This window comes from Natator depressus, chromosome 1, assembly GCF_965152275.1.
Source record: "Natator depressus isolate rNatDep1 chromosome 1, rNatDep2.hap1, whole genome shotgun sequence".
In the NCBI taxonomy this organism is placed as follows: Eukaryota; Metazoa; Chordata; order Testudines; family Cheloniidae; genus Natator; species Natator depressus.
The window spans coordinates 136,808,203-136,831,859 of record NC_134234.1 but is presented as its reverse complement, the minus strand read 5'-3'; the positions used below and the strand labels follow the sequence as shown (position 1 = coordinate 136,831,859).

Below are 23,657 nucleotides of genomic sequence, written 5' to 3'. Positions count from 1 at the left end.
GGCCAGAACAGTTTTGTTTTGTCTCAGCCGGACACCCTTTTATCTGTTTGATGCATTAGAAGTGCAGGTCCTATTTCGGCTGGAAGATGTCATGATGACTGGAAATGATTTGTGAAGTGATGACATTAAGGCAGTAGTGGGCAACCTGCGGTCCATCAGGGTAATCTGCTGGCGGGCTGCGAGACAGTTTGTTTACATTGACTGTCCACGGGCACAGCTGCCCGCAGCTTCCAGTGGCCGCGGTTCCCCATTCCTGGCCAATGGGAGCTGTGGGAAATAGCATGGGCCACAGGGACGTGCTGGCCACCTCTTTCCGCAGCTCCCATTGGCTGGGACCGGCGAACTGTGGGCAGCCATGCCAATGTAAACAAACTGTCTCACCGCCCGCCACTGACGGGCTGCAGTTTGCCCACCACTGCATTAAGGGAATAAAGCTGGAGCAATTGAAAGAAATAACAGGTGTTACTAAAAATGCTTTAATTTCAATTATTAACATTTTGGAGAAAGAATGCCTTTGTGAGACTATTAAACAACAACAGTTATGGAATAAGCGCTAAAAATATACATTCTCCAAGATACCCAACAACTCTTCCAGCAAAAACAGGGGAGGTCAGAAATGACAACAATGATTTGTGGCCTGGACAACATGTTTCACTATCAGAGACTAAAGGAGCTCAATCTAATTTGTTTATTAAGGAGAAGTTTAAGAGACAACTTGATCATGGCCTAAAATTACCTACCCATGGAGAAGCTATCTGAAACTAGAGGATTCTTTAGTTTAAAAGTTGAAGTCAGTAAAGTTCGAACTGAAAATAAATGTAATTTTTAACCGAAAAAATAATCAACTATTGGAACAGATGATACAGGGATGCGATATGTGTTCCATCACCTGAAGTCTTTAAATCAAGACTAAAGCCCAGATCCACAAAGGGACTTAAGCACCTAAGCCCCAGATTTAGATGCCTAAGTCCCAGTTTTAGGCAGCACTGCAATCCACAAAACTCCCCTTCACTGCCACCTAACCCTGTGGGTGCCTACACTCACTTCAGCACCTAAATTTCCAGATAAAAGTTTCCCAGGGGCCTATGTTTCTGGGTGTGCACACTGCTGCCTCACACTACGTGTCCAGATGTCTATTTCCTATCTAATCCCAGTGTGACCCATGAAGCAGAGGAGGACATCATCTATCTTCCCTGCAGGACCTAGTCTGGTAGGCATGCTCTGAGCACACCTAGTAGATCAGGACTGATTCAATATCCAGGAGGAGGAGGAGGAGGAGGAGGAGGAAGAGGTGGTACCCACTTTATAACTTTTAGCACAGTAGTTACAGCACTCAGCCAGGATAGGGGAGACCTAGATTCAATTCGCCCCCTCTCTGCCAGAGGGGGAGTGTAATGGGGTGTACAAGCCCCCCCACACTGGAAAGAACAGGGCTAAAGCGCTACTCTGGGCCCAGCCAGCCTTGCCCCAGGATACTCGCAATGTCTGCACAAGCTAGAGGAGGAAGTTAAAAAGAGGAGCAGAGTAGCTCAGCGGCAAGCAGATAATGGAAGTGAGCTGCCTGCACCCTTGGAAAGAAGCACCACAGGAGCTCTTGCTGCCTGAGGCATGGTGATAGTGACCTGACCAAGCCTATAAAGAAGGGACCTGTGACTCTCTGAAGGCAGAGACTTTATTTGTGTTTTAGCTATTTACTTTACCCTGTAGGAAAAGAGGGACAGGTAGGAAGTATCCAGGGAGTCAGCCGCATAGCGCCCTAAGGTGTAGGACTTAGCTGGCTACCATTGGGCCCTGGATCAGAGCCCAGTGGAGAGAGTAGACCAAGGCTTCCCCTACCAACTCCTAAAGTGGGACGACTATGGAAGTCTGTCCCTTGGCAGAGAACCTAATTGGGGGAAGACAGTGAAGTTACAAAGGTCCAGACCACAAGACTCCAGGGGAAGCCCTGAATCCCTCACTGAATTCTGAAGACTTCCCCATTATTAGACCCTTGATACATAACCCAAAAGGAGTGAAATGAAAGTGTGACCTGGCTGGAGAGCTGAGTCACTAAAAGGACAGACTGCTGCAGGGTGGAGCTGTATTAAGAAAGGGGTCTTCCTCTTGGGCCTCCAACTTGCCACACTCCTGCACAGTCACTAGGCAGCACTGGTGGTGAGTGTTCCCCTTCCCAGAGAGAAGGGATTTGAACAGGAGTCTCCCAGCTCTCAGGAGAGTGCTCTAACCACTGAGATATTCTGATTTGGGCTTTTCTCAGTCTCCTCTATTGATGCTGTTCTACTGTGTATAAACAATGCAATAGCTATTGGAGCAGGGAGACTTCACCCTCAGTGTGCCAAACCACTGGACTTAACTCTCTGGTCCAATGACTCTGTATTTATCCAAAGCGCCACAGCTTCAACAGGACAGATGGAGGGAGCCCCACGTTAGAATATCCTATAGCTCAGGAATTAGAACACTCTTCTAAGAGGGCTGGGAGATCCCTGTTCAAATCCTCTCCCTCAGGCAGATGGGGGAATTGAAAGAGGGTCTCCCACATGAGTTCTATAACCACTGGTCTAAAAAGTATAAGGTGGGTGGCACCACCACCTCCTGCCATCTCCCTCCATTTGTATTGTAAGTAAGACTGGCCCCTCACTCATTCCTTCAAGAAATGGTTTCATAGATTCCAAGGCCAAAAGGGACCACTCATCCAGTCTGACCTCCTATATAACACAGACATAGAACTTCCCCAAAAAAATTCCAAAGCATAGCTTTTAGAAAAACATCCTATCTTGATTTAAAAATTGTCCAACATGGAGAATCCATCACAACCCTTGGCTGCACTCTCAGGCCACCAAAAAATTTGTCCTGAGAACCCCTGACCTAGCCTACTAAATTGACTCTGGCTGCTACTACACCGATAGAGGACTGAGCTCATGAATGCCAAGTAGTATATAATAACCTGCCTCTAAAGGATGCTAAATCCACTTCTGACCACAGTGGAAGGTGAGGAGAGAGTTTAACCCTCTAATTTCTACTCATGCTTGTAAAGGGACTCTGAACATTTCAGATCTTTAATACTCACAGGTTTGAGGAGCAATGGCTTCATCCGGGTGTGCTGCATTTCTGAAACCTTTCGATGAAGCAGATCAAATTTCTTATCCAACTTCTGAATGGCATCATACATGGCCTGGCAATAAATGTGAAAGTTAATGGAATTTTTCTACTTTTAGAGGAAAAGTAAATAAAAAGCACTACATTTAAATTTGACAAAAGCAAGAAAGTCTCATTAAGGTTGAAGTTCCTTCCTTAAGTCTAAACTTTGCAACAGTTCAGTGGATAATAAATACACTTTGTATAGTGAATTATAGGCTGATTTACTTATGCACCAAATGGAAAAATAACCACAGGCTAATTTCAAGCTTGAAAAAGCATGCTTCTTTTGGAAGATCTAATTTCAGGGAAAGACTTATTCTTGCTGTTTTAACATCCTGCTGCACATGACCAGAATTGAACGGTTGCTCTTCCTACTGAACCCAATATGCAGCTGATTTTTATCTAATATAATGGTGCATTTTATTTCACATTGAAGAGATATCAAGCAAACTCAGAAGTAGACTAGTGGCACAAGAAGAATTATTATGTGTTATCTGAAGAGTCATACTACCTTTAAATCATAGGCTTAACACTACTTTATGGGTTGTTAGAGACCTTTAAAAATAGAATTATCTATTTCCAAATACGGGGCTGAGATACTGATAAATAGCTCATGAGGTATTGATTTCTACATCACTGATGGGAAATATACCCTGGAGGAATCTGTATTCCAAAGTAAGATGACAAGTGTAGGTGCTCCAGAGAGCAACAGTTTCAGCTCCAAGCCTCAAAATGATTATAATGCTGAAATCAATTGCATACCCATTGATTACACTCAAGGGAAAAAAAAACACAAACAGAATTTGAAAAACACTTACTTGGTTGAAAGTACCCAGAACATTTTGGCTGATTTTCAGTCTTTTTTCAAGCTCAGAAATTTGAGTCTCCCACAGATTTAAAAATTGACTTTGCCTTACTTGGAGACTCCGATATGAAAGTTTTAAAGTAACAGTACTGTAAAGACCCTAAAGACCCCAACATGTCATAGATATAAGAGCCATGTAAATCAAACTGGAGTTCAAAGGCCAACAGCTGTCTATACATACAACTTAGGAAAATCACACACCTGAACAATTTTGTCTACTATTATTACATGTAACACAGAAGGTTACTGAACTAAATGAGTAGAGAGGAAACAAGTTGTGTTTTCAGAGTGTATGATCAGTAGCACTGTTTCCAAAGCACAGTCAGTTTCTGCTGCTTTTTGTGTGGTTCTATCACACAACAGTTTGGGAGAGAAAGAAATTTTTAAAAAGAATAGAAAATGTGGCTATAAAACCAAATTTGAAAAATAAAATTAACTAGATTTCAAGTTGATGGTATTGCTTTAGTAACAATAGCCCTGCATAAATTGAGACTCCAAAGCACCATGAAATGCCTCAGCATAATAAGGTGCAATAAAAGCTTAAATTGTTGTGTATTAAAAGCAATGTACAATGACCTAATCATGCAGCCCTGGTGCAAGCAGTAAGGCATACATGACATTAATTAACATTTAGCTGTAAATCAGTCCAGAAGGAGATGCTCCCTAAAGGACAGAGGGCCAACCCATTACTTTAAGGAGTAGCCCTACTATAACTAGTCACCTGTATGAATAAGATATTCATTTAGTTTTAACTTCACTGGTGCAGTTATTCAGCTTGCCAGTTACTACTTCAGATAACATAAGCAATAAATTCTCCTAATTCAGCCTGAATAACAAGATTCTGAATAAGGTAATATTCTAAAAGCAAACATCAGATGCCTTCAAAAATCTATATGCCAAACATTTCCCATTACCTTGCAATTCCTTGAAGTAAATCAATGGACTCTGTATTACATATGTTGTATTACTACTGACCTTTGGAGACACTCTCAGGTTAATTACATTCTAAAAGGCTCAGTGGCTGCATATAAAAAAGTCAATCAAAAATAAGCAAAATGCATTTACAGTTAAGTCAAGTGAAGTTTATAGAAATGAACAACTGGGTGCAATAGAGTTGCAAATTGCTGTTATAGTGGCACATATACAGGGATAGAAACAGGACATAATTTTGCCTTGTTTTTTTTGCAGAGGTTTATAAACTATTTCGAAGATAAAAATGTGATACCTGACAATAGTTGAGGACTTCCATAAGGGTTTTCTGCTGATCTCCTGTGTAGGACGCTTCAGACACAACACTTCCCTGTTTCATTTCAAAATAAAGAAGCTAAGCTGAAACTTAAAATCATAATGCTTTGCAGCCAGAAACATATACAGAGAAACACCGAGCTTTAGGATCTCATATCATGTTAAAAAAAACAAAACTGTTTTTGTAATGAACCCCCAAAGCAACAGTCATTACCAACAAAAAACCAATAAAAAAATAAATAAAAAGACTTACACATTCATAATCTGGTTCATATTCATAAATAACGCTTCCACCATCTTCATATTCTGTTTCCCTGGATCTTATCTAGAAAAAAAATATTTAGAAACATGTAAAATTAGGAGCAATCACAGAATACAAGGCATAAAACAGTCTAGATGAGGGATTCTCAATCTTTTCTTTCTGAGGCCCCCCCAATATGCTATAAAAACTCCACGACCCAGCTATGCCACAGCTATATGCTTTTCTGCATATAAAAATCTGGGCCAGTGTTAGGGGGTAGCAAAAAGGCAATAGCCCAGTGCCCCATGTCACAGGGGGACCTGTAAAACTAAATTGCTCAGGATTCAGCTTCTGCCTAGGATCAGAGCGAGTGGGGCTTAGAGCCCCAGGCTTCAGCACCATGCAGGGGGGCTTTGGCTTTCTGCCCTGGGCCCGAGCAAGTGTAATGCTGGCCCTGCTTGGCAGATCTCCTGAAACCGGCTGGCGGCCCCCCCAGGGGCTCCCAGACCCCTGCTTGAGAACCACTGGTCTAGATGACCTATATATTTTTCTGGAACCCAAGGCACTGGCTTACTATATTAAGGATAGCAACTAATGAGGAGGATGTTTTCAAACACCGCAGATTAATATATATTTGTTCTAGTATTAGCCACATCGTAACTGTGACATAAGTTTTCAAGTCAGTTTTCCTTTACAGGGATTACAAATAGTTTAAAATAAAATATATATACGTATCCATGTACATTTTATTGACACTTGAGTTTATTAATAAGTAAAGAAACAAAATCCACATTTTTCACATCTTGTAAGGTTTACTTGCTGCACGTCTCTCAGTGAGGACAAAGCTACCCAATTTCACGTTTGTTTGTAGTCAGTTACTAGTCAATATCACTTTCAATTACTCATGTACTAAAACAATGGAGAAGTGTTTAGGCTGCAGGGAATGGTTATTTAAAAAATTCACTGCAATTTAAAAAAAAAAAACAAAAAAAACCCCCTGAAATCTTTCCACTGACTGTTTCACAAAAAACTTATTTTTTTACAACTAAGGCCTTGCCACTATGTAAACAGATTTAACTTATATCAGTTTTTAAATAGATTTAGTTAGAACCAGTGCAAAACCATGTTATATGTTCTTATCTTATATCTTAAAACTGTTCTTATCTCAATTTAAATAGTTCTGATCAATTTAGTGAATTATTTGTATTTTGGTAAACCCTAGAAGCCAGGGCCCCATTGTGCTAGACAATGTACAAACATCTGTCAGGTTTAATATCAATTTAAGAATGTCTGCAAAGCCTTTTGTAATGGTTTAAATGAGTCAATTTAAAAGTCACACATTTGTTTAAATCAGTGCAACTTTGCTTGCAGACAAGTCCTTATATGTTGGGGTAAACCTGATCTGACACTGGGTGTCCTTGTACTCCTGAAACATTAAAGTTCTTTGGCATGGCTCTTGGAGCAGTCACTATTGCTATGCAAGGATGTGGCTGGAGAGTTAAAGGGTGGCCTTTCCCATAGGAATGTAGGGCTCCATGAATGTTTTCAGAACAGAATGCTACTTACGATAGCTAGGAGCAGGCTCTAGGTTATGTGATGCTAAAGTGGATGTAAAAAGTTAAAAATAAAGATCTTTTGTTTAGCACAAGCTCTTCTTTCATTAATGTGAAGAACAAAACAGCCAGGGCCTGGTCTCTTCTTCAGCAAAGACCATTTTAAGTAAAATAGCAGACACAACAAAACATGCAGGTAACAAAAGAGCCCATGGGAAGTGCCTCTTCAGAAGCTAGGGGAAAGAGGTATGTGTACACTGTTATTAAAAACCTGTGGCTGGCCCATACCAACTGACTTGGGCTCTAGGACTCTGTGAGGTGGAAGGATCCCAGGGCTTAGGCTGTAGCCTAAGCCTGAACACCTACCCTGCAATTAAACAGCCCTGCAGCCCGAGCCCTTTGAGCCCAAATCAGCTGGCACAGGCCAGCTGCCAGTTTTTAATTGCAGTGTACACATGCCCATAGTGTCCCTTGTTATATGAAAATTTCCTGTAGACAGGAATCAACAGTGCCACCCTGTGGAGAAAGAGACTTAAAAAATTAAAATAAAGATGCTCATTTTACTTGTAAGCTGTGAGAAGCCCTTCTTGTCCAGCATAAACTATTTTGCATTTGATATTTTTTTTAATTACACCAAATTTCTGTCACACTACTCAAATGAAAAACTATATAATGTGTAATATTGGCAGAGTTCAAATATAATCTGGCGCCCTGTTTTAGTACTGACAAGACCACTTTGTTGATATTTAAAATGTAAACTTTTTTTTTTTTTATGTTCTTCAGCTGGCCATTAATGTATAGCTCTGTGCTATGAGCCAAGTTCTGCCCACAGACATGCATCAATGTGCGAGATGCATGGTCTATTTTTGGACATAGTTTGCGCAATAATTTGCCCATCAGTAACAGGTAAGGAAGGATGATTGGTATCACTCCATCTCGAAACCTGTGGGAAAGGAAGGAAGCGTCCCTAATGTATCCTGCTTTTTAGAAGAATATGAGCTTGCATGTCAAAGGTTTGCTTGCAGGACCAATCCTTAGAGTGTCAGCTTTTCAGGAAAGGAGCTGTCTCTTCCTCTGCGCATGTACAATGCCTAGCAATATGGGGCTCCAACCCTTATAAAAGCTTCTTGACACTACTGTAATACAAACAATAATAATCCACAAAAGGGGGAAGTATATAAGACAATTCTCTCACATGAGAACTGGAATTGCTAATAGAAGTGCAATTTGCCTGAAAAAGCAGAGCAAGTGTTTGTTTAGATACACATACCATGTTATTTCTCACCAGAGAGGGGGTAAGTCGCCGTCTTTTATGCAAAAACACATACTCCATTTCTTCTGGGTTCTGACCGTCTCTCTGCACACCTGTAGAATGGCTCATCTGTGACACCACTGGCTCACTCAGTACTGACAAACCTTCCCCTCCTATAAAAGCCAAAGTTAAAAGAAAGCATGTTAGAAAACTTCTCCCACTGAATTGACATGAATTGTTTCAGGGAAATTCTATGGCCTGTATTATACAGGAGGTCAGACTAGATGATCACAATGGTCCCTTTTGGCCTTGGAATCTATGAATTAGACATCTGTCATGAAAAGCAAGAACAATAGCTTATTTTTAAAACTGCAGCATCCTGGCCATTTAAGATTAATTACTATCTAACTACATATCAAGCACTAAATTATTTGCTCATTTTATCCTCTAATTAACTTTTATTAAACTTTATTCCTTCCAATTCCTCCTCAAAATGCATTTCATTTGCCATACTTTCCATTGTTGACTTTCACTCCTGAGTTACCCACGCCTCTTCTTGCCTTATCTCATTCTTCATTTAAAACCCTCCCCACAACAAAAATCTAGGAATCAGAATTTAAATGCATTGTTCACAACGCAATACAGAACTCACCGTTATTTGTATTTTCTTTACCCTCATCTTTCCCTTCCCTAAGTATTCACTCTGTTTATCACCTTCAATTTTTGAGCGTGTTTATCTCTGTGAAGAGCCGTGTGAAGAAAAAGGTCTGGTCCTAATTCCTGCCCCAAAAAGTTGATGATCTAGAGCAAACTAATTGATGTTGTTTGATAAACATTTAACAGCAAAACTGTACATCTGCAAACAAATGCTTGACATTGGCCAACTTCTATTTTAATACTTTTGTAACTTTTACATGACTAAATTAAGTTTGCCTGCAATTGACAGGAAAAAAAAAGTTACTGCTTCTTGAAGGAGAATCATATGCCAGATTTTATCCTAAACTTTACAACCAAGTTAGAGGGCCAGATCTTCAGCCCATCTCAAGTCTCCTTTGAACTGGCACAAAGGGAATTAAAAATAGGGACAGGAAAGAAAGGGCTAACAGGTGATGTGATCCTGGCTGGCAGCGTTGCTCCTTGAGAGCTGCTATCTGCCAGTGCAAGTCCCCTTGTTATGTTGTGCTTCCTCATTGTTTTTTTTGTATTTCACCTACTAGCGCTCATCTTATACTTATCAGAGGGGTAGCCGTGTTAGTCTGTATCCATAAGAACAACAAGGAGTCCAGTGGTACCTTAAAGACTAACAGATTTATTTGGGCATAAGCTTTTGTGGGTAAAAAAACCCACTTCTTCAGATGCATGGAGTGAAAATTACAGATACAGACATAAATATACTGGCACATGAAGAGAAGGGAGTTACCTTACAAGTGGAGAACAGTGTTGACCAATACTTAGGCTGTAAGCTGTTTGGGACAAGGACTCTTTTTTTGTTATGCATTTGTACAGGGCCTAGCGGAATGGGGCGGCCCTGATCTCCCGTTGCGATTCCTAGCTTCTATTGATTTACAAACAAATAATTATTAATATACATGAGGCTCTTTCAACTTGCAACATGACCGGGGGTGAAATGGAGAAAAGAGTGTAAAGTCACCTATGTCCTCACCTCAAAGATGCACCATATGCTGCTTGAGGATCTAGCCCATAAAGTCCAGAAACACAGTTTAAACTAGTATGGATGACTTGCAACACAGTCAATGCAAAAGACTGCTCGTCTCTCTCTCTCTCTCTCACACCCCCCCCACCCTCTCCTGCTCTGCACTGACTCAGCAAATCATAGGCCTAACCAATTTCACCTCTCAGGCAGCGAGAATGTCTCTCACCTCTTCATTCTGACCTTACTACTTCCCCTCTAGCAACCTAAGGTCCCACAAATCATAAGAAATTCCTGTATGATGGAAGTTCTGTCATGTCTCTAACTACATCATCAAAAACAATGACACTACAATTACATACAAATTCTATGCTATGGTTGCAAAGTCAAGCACTGAGAAGGTATGACATGCCAGTTTAAGACTGTCCATAAACATGGAATTTTTGGAAACTTTGCAGCAACCCTTAAGCAAATTCTACTGAACATCTGCAAGTGGCAATTTCCAATGGCTTGGAACTCTGGCAAAGCTTCATGGATTTTCATAGGGAAAGCGAAAGGCACATCTCAGCCTCCAAGCCTATTCTCCTGCCAAAATTTCCAGTTCCTGCCTCAAACCCTGAAAGTAGAAGAACTCTTTAAAGAAAAAGCTCTTAAAAGAAACAGCTGGAGGCAAAAACATTAGCAGAATTACTTATTTCTGCCTAATTTTATTATTTGTATTACTGTAGCACCGAGGAGCCAGTCTGGACTAGGACCCCATTATGCTAGGTGCTGTAAAAAAAGATGGTCTCTGCCACAAAGATCTTACAATCTAAGTATAAGACATGAGGTGACAGATAGATAGATAGATAGATACAGACAAACTGATGGGGGAGTACAAGGAAACAATGAGACAATATTGGTTAGCATGACAGGCAGTGGTCTCAGCACACCAGCGGCCTAACCATTGCCAATCTTTTTGCAGACATTATGGCAAAAAAGAATTTTAAGAAGGGATTTGATGGAGAACAATGAAGTGGCTTTGCAGATGTTTAGAGGGAGCTGCTTCCAAGCATGAGGAGCAGCATGGAAGAAAGATACTTGTTGAAAAATTTAACAAGTGGACAATAGACACTGGCAGCATTGGCCAATCTGAGACAGAAGTCAACATCTTGATAGTGAATGAGAGATGATAGAGACAGGATAGGACATGAACGGCTTTGTAGGTGCAAACAGGGCATAGTGCAATGGGGCAGCCCTGATCTCCCATTGCAATCCCTAGCTTCTATTGATTTACAAGCAACAGTTATGCTTGATGCAATAAAAAAAGGGGAGCCAGTGGAGGGATACGAAGATAGGAGTGATGTGGTCAAAGTGATGGATTAGGAGAATTCTCTTTGTAGCAGCAGTCTGAATGGATACTAAAGGGGCAAAACTGCATTTGTCAAAGCCAGAGAGAAAGACATTGCAGTAATTGGCAAGTGAGATGATCAGAGTTTTAGCGGTGTGAAGGGATAGCAAAGGTCATATTTTAAAGTTGTTATGCAGAAAAAACCCTAATATCTAGACATAGCCTGGATGCGAGGACTTACAGAAAGGTCCAAGATGGAGATAACAGCTAGGTTACAGGCCTGAATGACAGGCAGGACTGTGGTGTTGTCCACAATGATCAAGAAAGGAGGGGATGGGGAAGCGGGGGGCGGGGGGTATGATTAAGAACTCTGGTTTAGCCATGTTGAACTTGAGCTGATACCTAGATATCCTCAAAGAGGTTCAGAGACAGACAGACAGACACTTCAGTTTGGAGAGAAGACAGGTCTGGAGTGGAGAGGTAGATCTGAGAGTTGTCAGGGTGGAGATGGTAGTTGAATTTGCGGATAAGATTACTCAGAGATAAGGCATAGTACAAGAAGAGAAGGGGACCAAGGACACAGCTCCGTGGACCCCCAGAAAATAACTTCATTCTTGAAAATGGCTGAAGCACTTTTCCTGAAACTTTTATTAAAAATATATCAGCTTAATCCAGAGAACAAACATGGACAATTTCAGTCCAAATGGTTAAGTCTGGAAAAGTTATTTTGATGCTGACAGACCAGATGTCAGCTCATGCCAAAAGCCCAGGGCCTCAGTGAACAATGACAAACCCATAGCCGGAAACCAGTCCGACTTAAATAGACAGACCAGAAATAGACATTGGTGTTATAAGAATGTGTTTAGACTTTATGGAATGCTTGTAGGATGCTACATGTATTAATCCTACTTATACTATCTGTATCTCATGGTATAAAGTTATATTGAGTGTTTGCGTTGTAAACCTCTGTAATTGTGTAACTCACCAAACAGGAAAAGCAGCATTAATGAAGGTAAAGTGCTCGTCCTGCAAACGAGATGGCCCAATGAAGGCAAATGAGACATTGTGTAGCATCAAAGGACAGAGACCTTCTTGACTGCATTCCTCACTCCCTGCAGGAAGGGAAGGCGTGTGCATGAACTCATCCCATCAGCTTGGATTCTGGAGTGAAGGGGATAAAAATGCCTGACAAGGAGAAACTGGGTGTCTTTATGCGGTCTGGACTCTAAGAGGCAACGATTCCTAAACACAAGGAGGAGATCCCCATGCTGCTTAGCTTGGGTCACCCCTAGAGGACATACAGAGCTGCTTATTATAGAAGCTTATATTACCTTTTTAAATCTAAGACTGTAACTCATTTGTGTGTATGCTTCCTGTTTTAACTTTGTAAATAACTTTATTTCTTTTCTTACTTAATAAATCTTTGGTTAGTTTATTACAGGATTGGCTACAGGCATTGTCTTTGATTTGAGATCTGAGTACAATCGACCTAAGATGACTGGTCCTTTGGGACTGGAGTAACCTGAATATTGCTGTGATTTTTGGTGTAAAGTGACCATCTATCATATAGTCCAGCTTGCCTGGATGGCAAGATATACTGGAATGCCCAAGGGGACTGTCTGTGACTTGATGTTAAGACTGTTACAGTACTTTAGGAGTTCACACTTGTTACTGGGTTGGTGAAATATAATTATAGAAAATACAACCAGTTTGGGGATTCTGCCCTTCTTTTTGACAGTCTGCCCTGAGGCTGGCACTCTCAGCTGTGAGCCACTCAAGACAACATGACAGTTAACAGCTGAAAACAGGGGCTTTTAATGGTAAGTGCTGGACACCCTCAAATGGAATAGCTGCCAACTTTTACTTACTATGACAGCAGTCTTTAAAAATTCCTTACTTGCCTGCTATTTAAAAACACCACCACCACCCCACCATTGGGGGGGGGGGCACGCTCACAAAATGATCATCATGCTCCCTCTGCTGATTCTGAAATAATAGTTAAATTATCCTCCGAGACTTGGGCTGACATCCATCTGTCGCTGCTGGTTCACAAACAGATGACCTGGCATGTTTGTTCTGCTGTATTAGAAAACAAAAACAAACAAAATACCCCTCACTATAGCTGGGGAGAGATGAGGAAAAGAAGGGATAGGGAATATCAATGTGTTTTCAAGTGGAAATCTACAAAAACCAAGAGTAAACTTTACTGTCAAGCAGAAAACAACAGAAAAAAACAGTGTCAGTGTTATGAAACATGGGAGATGGCTTGGATCCACTGAAGAGACATCCTGACAATAATCACTTTATTGTGTTTAGGACCCTTTTATGCAATGCTTGTTTTGTCCATTTCCCAGGCATGGATGGTAATTTTGCTTTTTTAAAAATGTTTTGCTGAACACATTAAACCAGTGATACTCAGACTGAGGCTCGCAAGCCGCAAGTGGCTCTTTAATGTGCCTCCTACAGCTCTTTGCTGCACATGATATTAAAACATTGTGTGATTTAATTATTAACCAAGATGCTTTTACTATGTTAGTAACCAATTGTAGTTGATAAAATAATAATACTTGGTCATTTTGCTGTGAGAATAATATACATAAAAAGCTAAATATTTCCTGTCATACTGTTTAAATATGAATATATAGTCCTATAGTAAATTAAACCGTGCATTTACACTGCTGTGGCTCTTTTGGGTTAATGTGGCTCCTGAACCACTGAGGTCTGAGTATCACTGATCTAGACTAACTATGACATACTAAATACATTGGGACATGGGATGTCACACAGTAACATGGGAAAGTTAAATCATCAGTATTCTGTGACCTCTCTGGATGCCTCACAATAAAGTCACAAGGTAACTTTAATACTCAGATACTTCTCATGACTTGGAGTAAGTAATACAAAATGCTATTCCTTTCAGTTAACACCACTTCTGAAAGCTTTTCTTGATATCATAGACTCTGTCTACATGAGCTTTATCTAGAAGCATGTCTTGCTACAGTAGCTTTATTATTACTTGTGCTATACATCCCATCTAAACTATGCTTTTGGTGGACCTTATTTATTCATGATAGGACTTGACACCCTCCAGTTTTGCAGTTTGGATGGTTCTGACCCTGAGCTGTACTACTGCCTTGGTCTTTACAGGAGTGGTAGCACAGCACGGCTTCATCTATAATGCACAACTGAATTGTGTCAGGGATGACCTGATTACACGAGGGAACTCTTATTATGGTAATTGCTACAGTGAAACTGAGATAATAGATTAGACTGGTCAGGAAAACCCAGGTTAGAACCTTTGTCTCAGGAACCATATTTACACAAGGTTGTGACTAACCGTGTGTCTCTGCTATAGCTTATAGCATGTATCAGAGGTATGAGGGGACTGACTGAACACAGATAGGATCTGCTTCCTTGTTAGAAAATACTAAGCTGTTATAGAATGATGGGACTCTTCCTGTAGATGTTTGTTTTTCATTTCTCTCGCTAATCTCATTTAGTGTTTACTTTGATGCTAGTTGTAATGGTTGCACTGTTTTCTTCTATTCCCCATCTGTTCGTAGCTACCAGTTGTGTCCTGTCAGATACTTAAAATGTAACCTCTTTGGAAAAGGGTCTGTCTTTTCATTATATGTCTACACCTTTCAGGTCAAAAAGGAGGATGTGCTAAGGGAAAAGGAGGATCAATGCACATGTATGGCCAGAACTTCTATGGTGGCAATGGTATTGCTGGTGCTCAGGTACTATGATGCAGTATGTAAATGTCTAGCATTTTAAAATCAAATTAAATCTCACTTAGAGAGGTTCTGTGCCAGCATCACCTTTCTTGCTATGGGCCTGCCTGCAGCAATCATTGCTGTATGTGGCCATAGTCTAAATTGGTTTCCACTTAATCCTTTCCAAGCCAAAACATATAGCTGAATCTAACAGATTAAACTACTGATATTATTTAATGTTATGTGAAAACTAGAGTTAAGATTTGATTCCTGTTACAATCTAATGGAAATGAGTTAACAGCCTTTGTAGCTATACTCTTCATATATACTCTTCTTCGGGGGGAGGGATAGCTCAGTGGTTTGAGCATTGGCCTGCTAAACCCAGGGTTGTAAGTTCAATCCTTGAGGGGGCCATTTAGGGATCTGGGGCAAAAATTGAGGATTGGTCCTGCTTTGAGCAGGGGGTTAGACAAGATGATCTCCTGAGGTCCCTTCCAACTCTGATATTCTTTGATTCTATAAATTAACTGCCTAAACACATATACTACCTTCATTGGCATCTTGTATCCAATAGTAAGCAAGCAAAGTTTCTCAAAACTACAACCCAATTCTCCCCCAGATAGAGTTCAAAACATTAAAGGGTACCTACAGTCGGCAACACCCCAATGTAAATGACAAATTTACTAGAATAGTGCATAAAAGAATTTTCATTGTATCCCAATTAATTTAGCTAAATGCCACACCTACTGGGCAGCCAGATTTCTCTGGTCTTGTTTTTTCCCCTCCAAATTACATACTAATCTTCTTACAACAGATTCTATTTTAAATAATGAATTCCTATGTATATGTGAGAAAAACAATTCTTAAACCTTATTATTGAGATCACCACTAACAGGGAACATCCTTAAGGGGAAACAGATTCTAAAGTTACTTGTTTTAAACTATACTATCAAAACTATCAGCTATTAATAAGTAGCTTTTTAAAGGTTTTAGAGTCACAGACAGAACAGAAAAAGTAATGGGGAATATAGTGTTAAAGATACAATGACTGAGCACTCTGCCAGAAGGATGGGCCATGGGCATTAACTCTTAGAAGAAATTAAGTGTATTTACCATATGCAAGTTGAGTCATGTAGTGATCATCACTGTTTACTTGAGCATTTTGTTCCACTGACACGCAGCCTTGTGTGGACAGTCCATTTTCTGCATCTTCTATTTCAGAATTTTGAATGATCACAGCTTCAACATCATCCTCAACTCTCACAGAAACATAATCTAAAAGCATGTACAGAAAGAAAGAGAAGTCTGGACACCATTCTGTATACCATTCTAATGGCAGTAGCACATTTACCACACCTAGTACTACCCACTTATTTGAACTGTACAATAGCTTAGCTGCAATTAAACTGAAATTTGAGTGTTTAAGATTTAAGTCATCTTCCAAGACATGCATTGTGATTCTAAGTGATATTAACAAGGGAGAAGGTTACAAAGCACGTTGAGTGAGATTTTAAAAAGCACTTGGCATCGACCTAACTGTTTCTACAGACTACGAACTGTTAGGCCCATGAGCACTTGTGAAAATCTCACCCTATATGTTTAAATACTCAATGGCACTGAAATTGGAGAACCACTGAGAAAATAGAATTACCAAGAGCTATCAAAGTACATCAGTTCACAATTCCATACTTAGTTGTTATATTATGGTAGCATTTGAGCCCAAACAGGAATGAGGTCCCAATACGAGAGACACTGCAAATATACAGAAAGACAAAGGCCCTGTCCCGAAACGCTTACAGTCTAACTGTAACATGCCAAATGTTGACACAACCACAGTAAATGCTCTGGGTTCAAAATGTGTGCCCTGCAGTTAAGTCCAGCATTTCCTTTATTTTGAAAAAACATTTTTATAAAAAAAGTACATGCAATATAACAGTGTTAAAGGAACAATAAGATTATAAGGTCAAGCACTGAAAAGTTAGGAAGAGTCAGAATTCAGGCTGCCTGTGCAAATACAACTTAGCCTCCTGGTGCATATGTATTATGATACTATCTTTAGCTGCATGCTATTTTTCCAGAGGACCCCTACCTAATTCGGTGCATAACATGGACTGTGCTCTGGGTATGAATCTGCCACCTTTCCTCTTTGCTCCTATCCAATCCCCACACTCAGTTTTCTGATCAGACCAAAAATGGGATACAGAGCCTTTTCCCACCAGGTCTTCAGTAACACAGTTTGAGCCTATTTACTCAGGCAAGACCAGATCATATTATAGCAGTGTTTGGGCACTATCACATTATGACACATTGACTCAGCATGTTAAAGGTCCTCTCAGAGAGGTACTTAAGCACATGAGTAATACCACAAGAATAAATGGGATTACAGCTATGCTTAAACTTAGGCACTGGCTTAAGAGGCTGGCTGAACTGAGGCATTATATACAAAAAAATGTGTGTGTTATGATGAATATATATATATAAACAAACGGGTGGCCAAACTGTTGCTCCCAAGCCACATGTGGCTCTTTAACAGTTGAAGTGCAGCTCTCAAAACCCCCTCCACACACCCCCATTCTCCACCTACCAGACTTGGGATCCTCTGCCTTGCAGTGGGTTGATGAGATGGGGGCTTCTGCACAGAGGGGAGGAGGGTCTCAGGGCTTCAAACCCACAGGGTGCAGCTGCTGGGGCTTGGGGCTTCAGCAGGAGCAGGGCTGAAACCCCGAGCCCTGGCAAGCATCTCCCGAGGTGCTGAAGCCCTGACTCCTGGCAAGTGTACCTCGGCTCTCAAAGGTCTGAATATGGTCATATGCAGCTCAGCAGGCCAGTAAGTTTGGCCACCCCTGATATATAAAATAATGAATTGTTGGCAGCTTAGACAGGTAAGTCTGATCTAACTGATATAGCCTTTATTTTAAAACGTGTATAATTCCAAAACAAACAAGAAGTTGCTATCTTGCTTGACTGTTGATGCCAACAAAATAATTATTCCTCAGCAGACAGATGCATAAGAGAGGCTGGAAACCTTCACAACTGTTTTAAAAAATATTTTATTTATTTGAATTGTGTGTTAAAAACAGTTTCATATGAAACTATATCTTTCCCAATAAACTGACTTATTTAAAAAAACAACTGTGGAAGTTTGCAGACATCTGCAGATCAGCCCTTCCTGTCTCTCAAATTCTGTCAACAATTTGGACTTCTTGCTGGAAAGTAGCAGTAAAATGCAGCATTCAATGAGACATCAGAACCATTCAGTTATGAGGAACCTAAAACAATGACAAGTATTTCCAGAAAAAGGAAGCATATTTTGAATATTCAGTATAGTCTGCCACTATAATCTCACTATTTTTACTAAGTATCCATTTAGCTGACCACAGCAGTTTTAGTTCAAAGGGAAGAATTGATAAAGGAACAAACCCCTTTGCGATTTTAGAGGGAATTACTATTTCTGCTGCTTTTGGCATTCTCGGAGATGTTTAATAAAAAACAAACTCAAGTGTCATTCACACTCCTGATCTGTTATTTGAACCACGAATGCTTACCAGTAACGAAATGCTCGCTGAGAAATCCTAACTGATAGCAGCAAAGATCTAATGGTAAAGACTGGTGGCCCACGGAGTTCATGAGTAATGGAAGAGACCTGGCAACTGGGTAACGTACTACTAGCAATTGCTGCAGGGAAGGAGGGGAGCTGAGGATCCAGAAAATCAGTACCATTTTTTAATTTAGGCTTGTGGTGTAAAATGCATAGATGGAGATAGACTTGATTAAACGGCAATGTCATCTAATACTAGAGAGTTTTTTAAAAGTAAAGCGTAGTATTAATTAAATACTGGATATGCCCTCTATCGGGGGCACACTATCCTCCACCAGCAGAAGAAATGAACCTCATCATTTAATAGATCACTTCTAATTTTAATTACCACAGTCATATAGTCTAAAAGAAAAATGTTTCACCTATTCAGGTTAAAATATCCACGCCTTCAAAACTTTAGTACAAAAGAACATTTCAGATAAATATTTACTCACAGCGGTATCTATAAAAACAACTTCTCTTTATAAATGTTTGTGCTCTTAAAAATGAGAAATCAATAGCATACAGCAGACAAATGCCATGTAACATGCCCCACACAGAAACTAGAATTAAGCCACCAAACTCTTTTTAATTTGTGCTGCAAACCAAGATTTTAATCCAAATTCCTTGGAATAATGGCTAGAGCATTAACTGACTATGTTAAATCCACAATCAACATAAGAATGGTCATACTGGGTCAGAGCAATGGTCCATCTAGTCCAGTGGCCAATGCCAGGTGCTTCAGAGGGAATGAACAGAACAGATAAGCATCAAGTGATAAAAAAAAAAATTACAGAGATATTTGTAAGTTTCCAGTAACTCTTTCATGGAAACAAAAAAAATCATAATTAAGAAAAATAGTGTCAACTATTCTTCAGGTTTTGAGTTGCACCTTTTCAAGGGAAAAATTACTTTCACCGTAAAATGAAAAAAAAAGCCATACTGGTTCTTGCCTGCGTCATAAATTAAGTAAATGTATTTAGTACTACTTCTTTAAATCATTTAACCAGTCATTCCAATGAATCAATAGCCTAACAAAGTTCTGCCTGGAAATGTAATAAGGAGTAAATGTATGTCCAAAGAAAGCTTCAGTCATTTAACTCTTTTCTTGTTGAGAATCAATACATACCCTGGGTTATGCTGTTTAGAAGATGGCCAGTTATTTTCAGTAAAGCAGCAGGATACTATATGCTGTATGACCCTATGGGATATACAAGTGCACCTCATACTTTGTACATTCAGAGCACAGGAAGATTATTATAGACACAGCAGAGCTACACACTAATTAAGACATTCTGTGCCACTTTTTTGTCAGTTTTAACAACATTTTATGATAATTATTTTAGTTATTTCAGCATTTTTCAGTACATTATTTATGAGGAACTCTAGTTTGCCTTTGCACGGAACCATCAGAATCTCTGCATGAAAGTTAAAAGCATTTAAAAATGCAGGGCAGCTGCTTCATGACGACTTATATAGTTCGTCTGACTGCATCAGTAAGATGTATCACAAATTTTAATATCTTAAGCTATAGCCTATATCTAGCAAGATCAAAATTACTGCTGTCAAAAATTACTACTGTCAGTAGTGACATTTGAACACAAACTCTTACGGAGCCTGGTTTCAAATGAGCAGATGGCTTGCTGACTATTATGCTGCTTTCCTAGTTCATTTTCACCCACTAGGAGTGCTTCCCAAAGCACTTTGCTCTGCTTGCACCATTAGTTGGCACTGGTTAAATAACATTTTTCCTCTCATTTTCACTTTCTGATGATATGCCAGCGTGAATTACAAAGTGCACAGCATATGTACGTTGTTATTTTTTGGAATACAGAATGCCTGTGTTCTGAAAAGTCAGTATATAAAGGTGTTGGAACCTGTTTGACATATGGCTTGCTCTGAAATTATTGGGAATGCATGTTTTCATGCATGTGGCTTCATTCATAAAAGCAAAACCATTATTTGATACAGGTGGGTTTCTCTCTCACACATACACAGACTCACATGAATGCTTCGTTAGGAAACAATTTTTAATGTGGAGCTCTTCCTTGATTTCCTTCAACTTTTCTCTAAACTCATAGATTTTGTATCAGACCTGCTTTTCCTTTTGGCTGAGGACAGATGGCTATGGAACTCTCTGGAAGCAAACAATACCAATCAAGCTATTTATTGATTCAAGAGATGCACGGTATACTAGCATTCTGACATACAGAAGTGCTGGCAAGATATCTATTTCCTGGTCCTAGTCACATGATTACAGTCATATGACAGGGAGTCATTCTTCACTGCCTTTAGGGCTACTATTGCAGATGGCACTCTACCTTTCTTAGTCATGATTGCAGGATGATGCCTTCTTCATTGCTTACAGGCTCAGGATCTGTTTTCTGATTCTCTGTTTACCAGCATGGTGTACTTCAAGTAACATTTTAAAAAAATTGCTCTGTAGGTTATTGGAAGGCTCCAATAGTCTTGTCTGAAAGTTTGTCATTTAGCTTTGGGTCTCCCACAGCCCAACAGACAATTACGTTTTTTTGTTTGTAAAGATTACCCCACCCCCAACCAAACTGTAGCAATGAAAAGCAGAGATAGGAAAATAGTTTAAACGGAGTGGAGAAAAGTGAGATGGATGAAAGAAAGAGGAACACAGTAGAAACATTGCAAAAATACACTGCAAAATACACACAAAAATAAGGGGTTTGAAGATTACCTATGAAGAGTTTTTCCACAATAAAACAGAACAGTATGAGGAACTCCCCACACAGCCTGCTCCAGAGCTGCCTGGAGACCCCCTGTGAGAATTGTATAGAAAGACTCAACAAACTGAAACGTTCCATTTCCTATCACTTCCCATTATAAGATCCTGTTTTTAGTTGCTTATAATTTTGCTAACTTCAAACATTTGCATGGAAATTTTCCATGGTGAGTGTCTGCTTCTTGCTTAATTTTTTGAGAACATTTCAGTAAAAACAGTTCAGCCATTTCTTAAAATGAGTTTATGGGGAAAAAATATGTTTCACACTTGTTAAACAGCTGCGAGAAAGTTTCAAGAAAGGGTAGCCCCAACATGCTTTGAAAAGGGGTCTTGAAATTTGGAAGGGGGCTGGAGTTACAACAGGAATTTGCCTTTTTACAGCCCCTGAGAAAATCTGCACAAATTTGGACAAGTTACAGGCCCTTGAAAAATCATAGCGTGCACATGCTCAGTTCAGCCTTAAGAGTTTAGCAACTAAATTCTCCAAAAATCCCATCGGTACTGGCCACACTCCAGCCTGGATTGAACAGGACTTCACTTTTTCTATGACCGTTTCTCCTGACTGACCAGGGGGTGGTGTCACTAGGCACAAAACAGAGAGCGGGGTGACTGTCCCATCTCTGCTCTCAGTGCTCCCCCATGTTGCCACCCAGAAGGAAGACGCCACCTGACTATAACGCAGAGGGTGCGAGGGGGCAAAGAAAGTTGTGGGGGTGGGACGGAAGGGGCGGGCAGCCAGGGATAACGGGGTAAGTCAGATCTGCAACCACTTGCGATTGCGGTAAAAAAAAAAAATAATTACGTTGAAAGAAAGTTAAGGGGGCAAATCAAGTTACTCCTCAAAGGCGAAGCAAGACCAGCATGAAGGCAGGGCCGGGGGTGGAGAGGGCAGCAGCTCCTGTCTGATCCTCCCCACCCCCACCCGGAGGGAACAACGCCTGCTGTCCTCATTGAATTGCGCCCCCCCCCTACAGCCCACGCCCGGGGGAGGGGGGGGAGCGGCACCTCCTGGCCAGTTACTCCCGGCGGCTGGGGATTTTGACCCCGTTTAACCCACCTCCGCCCAATCCCACACGGGGGGTTGGGGGGGGGGATGGGACGGCCCCGTTTCCACACCCCCGCGGCTCGGAGCCGCCCCAACGCTGGAGGACGCCCCGCTGCCAACCCCTCAAGGCAGGAAGCCACCGCCCACCCCCAAGCGCCCCCTCCCTCAAAGCCCCCTCCGCCGCTCGGGTCAATGACGCCACTGGCAACGAGCAGCCCCGCGGACCAATAGTAACAGCCAGGTTGGTCGGGGCCGGCCAATAGGGTGGGGTGTTGTGGGCGCGGCTTGGCCGGCTCCGCAAAGAACGTTTGGGTCGGGCCGTTGCGAACGATGGGGGAACGTTTCCTGCGCGCGGGCGGTTCCGAACGCAGGGCGGCCCGGGGGGGGTCAGCTCGGCACTTACCCTCCGCGGACATGGCGCCGGCGGGCGCTGTGGGGGGTGTGTGTCCCAGGCGGGCGGGAGGCGAGCCGGGCTCCGCGCAGGCAGGTGTGGCCGGAATGTGGCGTTGGAAACGGAAGCGGCTTCGCCGACGTGAGCAACAAACTGTTTTGAATCCGCGCGGCTGCGCAGTGGAGACGGGGGCGCGTCCGGCAAACGGCGTCCCGCCCGGGAGCGGCCCCTGGTCCCATGCGCTCCCCGGAGCCCCGCAGTTAGGGAGGGGCCGCATCTCCCGTCCTGACTAGCCCCACACATGGGTCGCATGCTTGCGGGGAGACCGGCCCGGACGCTCCCCTCCCCTGCCCTCCCCCCCGCGCACCGGCGAGGGGGAGGGGCGGCAGCCGTTCCCCTGGGGTGCGGGGGAGTCGAGTCAGCCAGTCAGAGGCAGGGGGCAGCGCGTCTCCGTCCTTCTCCCGCTCTGAGCGTCGGGGCAGAGAAATTGGGGGTGCACGTGGCTCCCTGCGCCCCCTGGCTGAAGAAAAGGTTGAGAGCAAGTGCTGCCGGCCACTGTACGCGCTAATCTATTTCTGCGTGCAACCAAGGGGCTTGTGTTCTCCATGGCAAGCTGGACCTGAGCACGGCGACTCGCTTCCTGGATTCTACAGCCCGGGCGCTCAACGTTTTTCATTCTTTCTGAGCGCCCGTCCCACCCCTCGCCATAAACACTCCACGGCCCACTTGTGCCACAACAACTGGCTTTCTGCATATAAAAGCCAGGGCTGGCGTTAGCGGGTAGCAAGCCGGGCAATTGCCCAGGACCCCGTGCCACAGGGAGCCCCGCAAAGCTAAGTTGCTCAGGCTTTGGCTGCAGCCCTGCTTGGCGGACCCTCTGAAACCTGCTTGGGGAGCCCAG

General features: G+C 41.9%; 1 protein-coding gene across 4 annotated transcripts in view; it reads right to left on the bottom strand.

Annotated features, from left to right (window-relative positions):
* The window catches only part of BEND2 (BEN domain containing 2), a 34,034-nt gene extending 10,970 nt beyond the window's left edge, over positions 1 to 23,064 (bottom strand). The window contains exons 1-6 of one of the 4 annotated variants that reach the window (XM_074967579.1): positions 22,769 to 23,064; positions 16,105 to 16,266; positions 8,328 to 8,467; positions 5,502 to 5,573; positions 5,229 to 5,303; positions 3,068 to 3,172 (exon numbers count right to left, since the gene is read on the bottom strand). In XM_074967579.1, the coding sequence (XP_074823680.1) occupies positions 3,068 to 3,172; positions 5,229 to 5,303; positions 5,502 to 5,573; positions 8,328 to 8,467; positions 16,105 to 16,266; positions 22,769 to 23,033 (819 nt within the window). In that variant the 5' untranslated portion in view covers positions 23,034 to 23,064. Of the gene's footprint in view, positions 1 to 3,067; positions 3,173 to 5,228; positions 5,304 to 5,501; positions 5,574 to 8,312; positions 8,468 to 12,260; positions 12,437 to 16,104; positions 16,267 to 22,768 lie in introns of those variants that run through there. The other 3 variants (XM_074967569.1, XM_074967593.1, XM_074967587.1) reach the window with 3 other exon arrangements.
* Between the last annotated feature and the right edge of the window lie 593 nt (positions 23,065 to 23,657).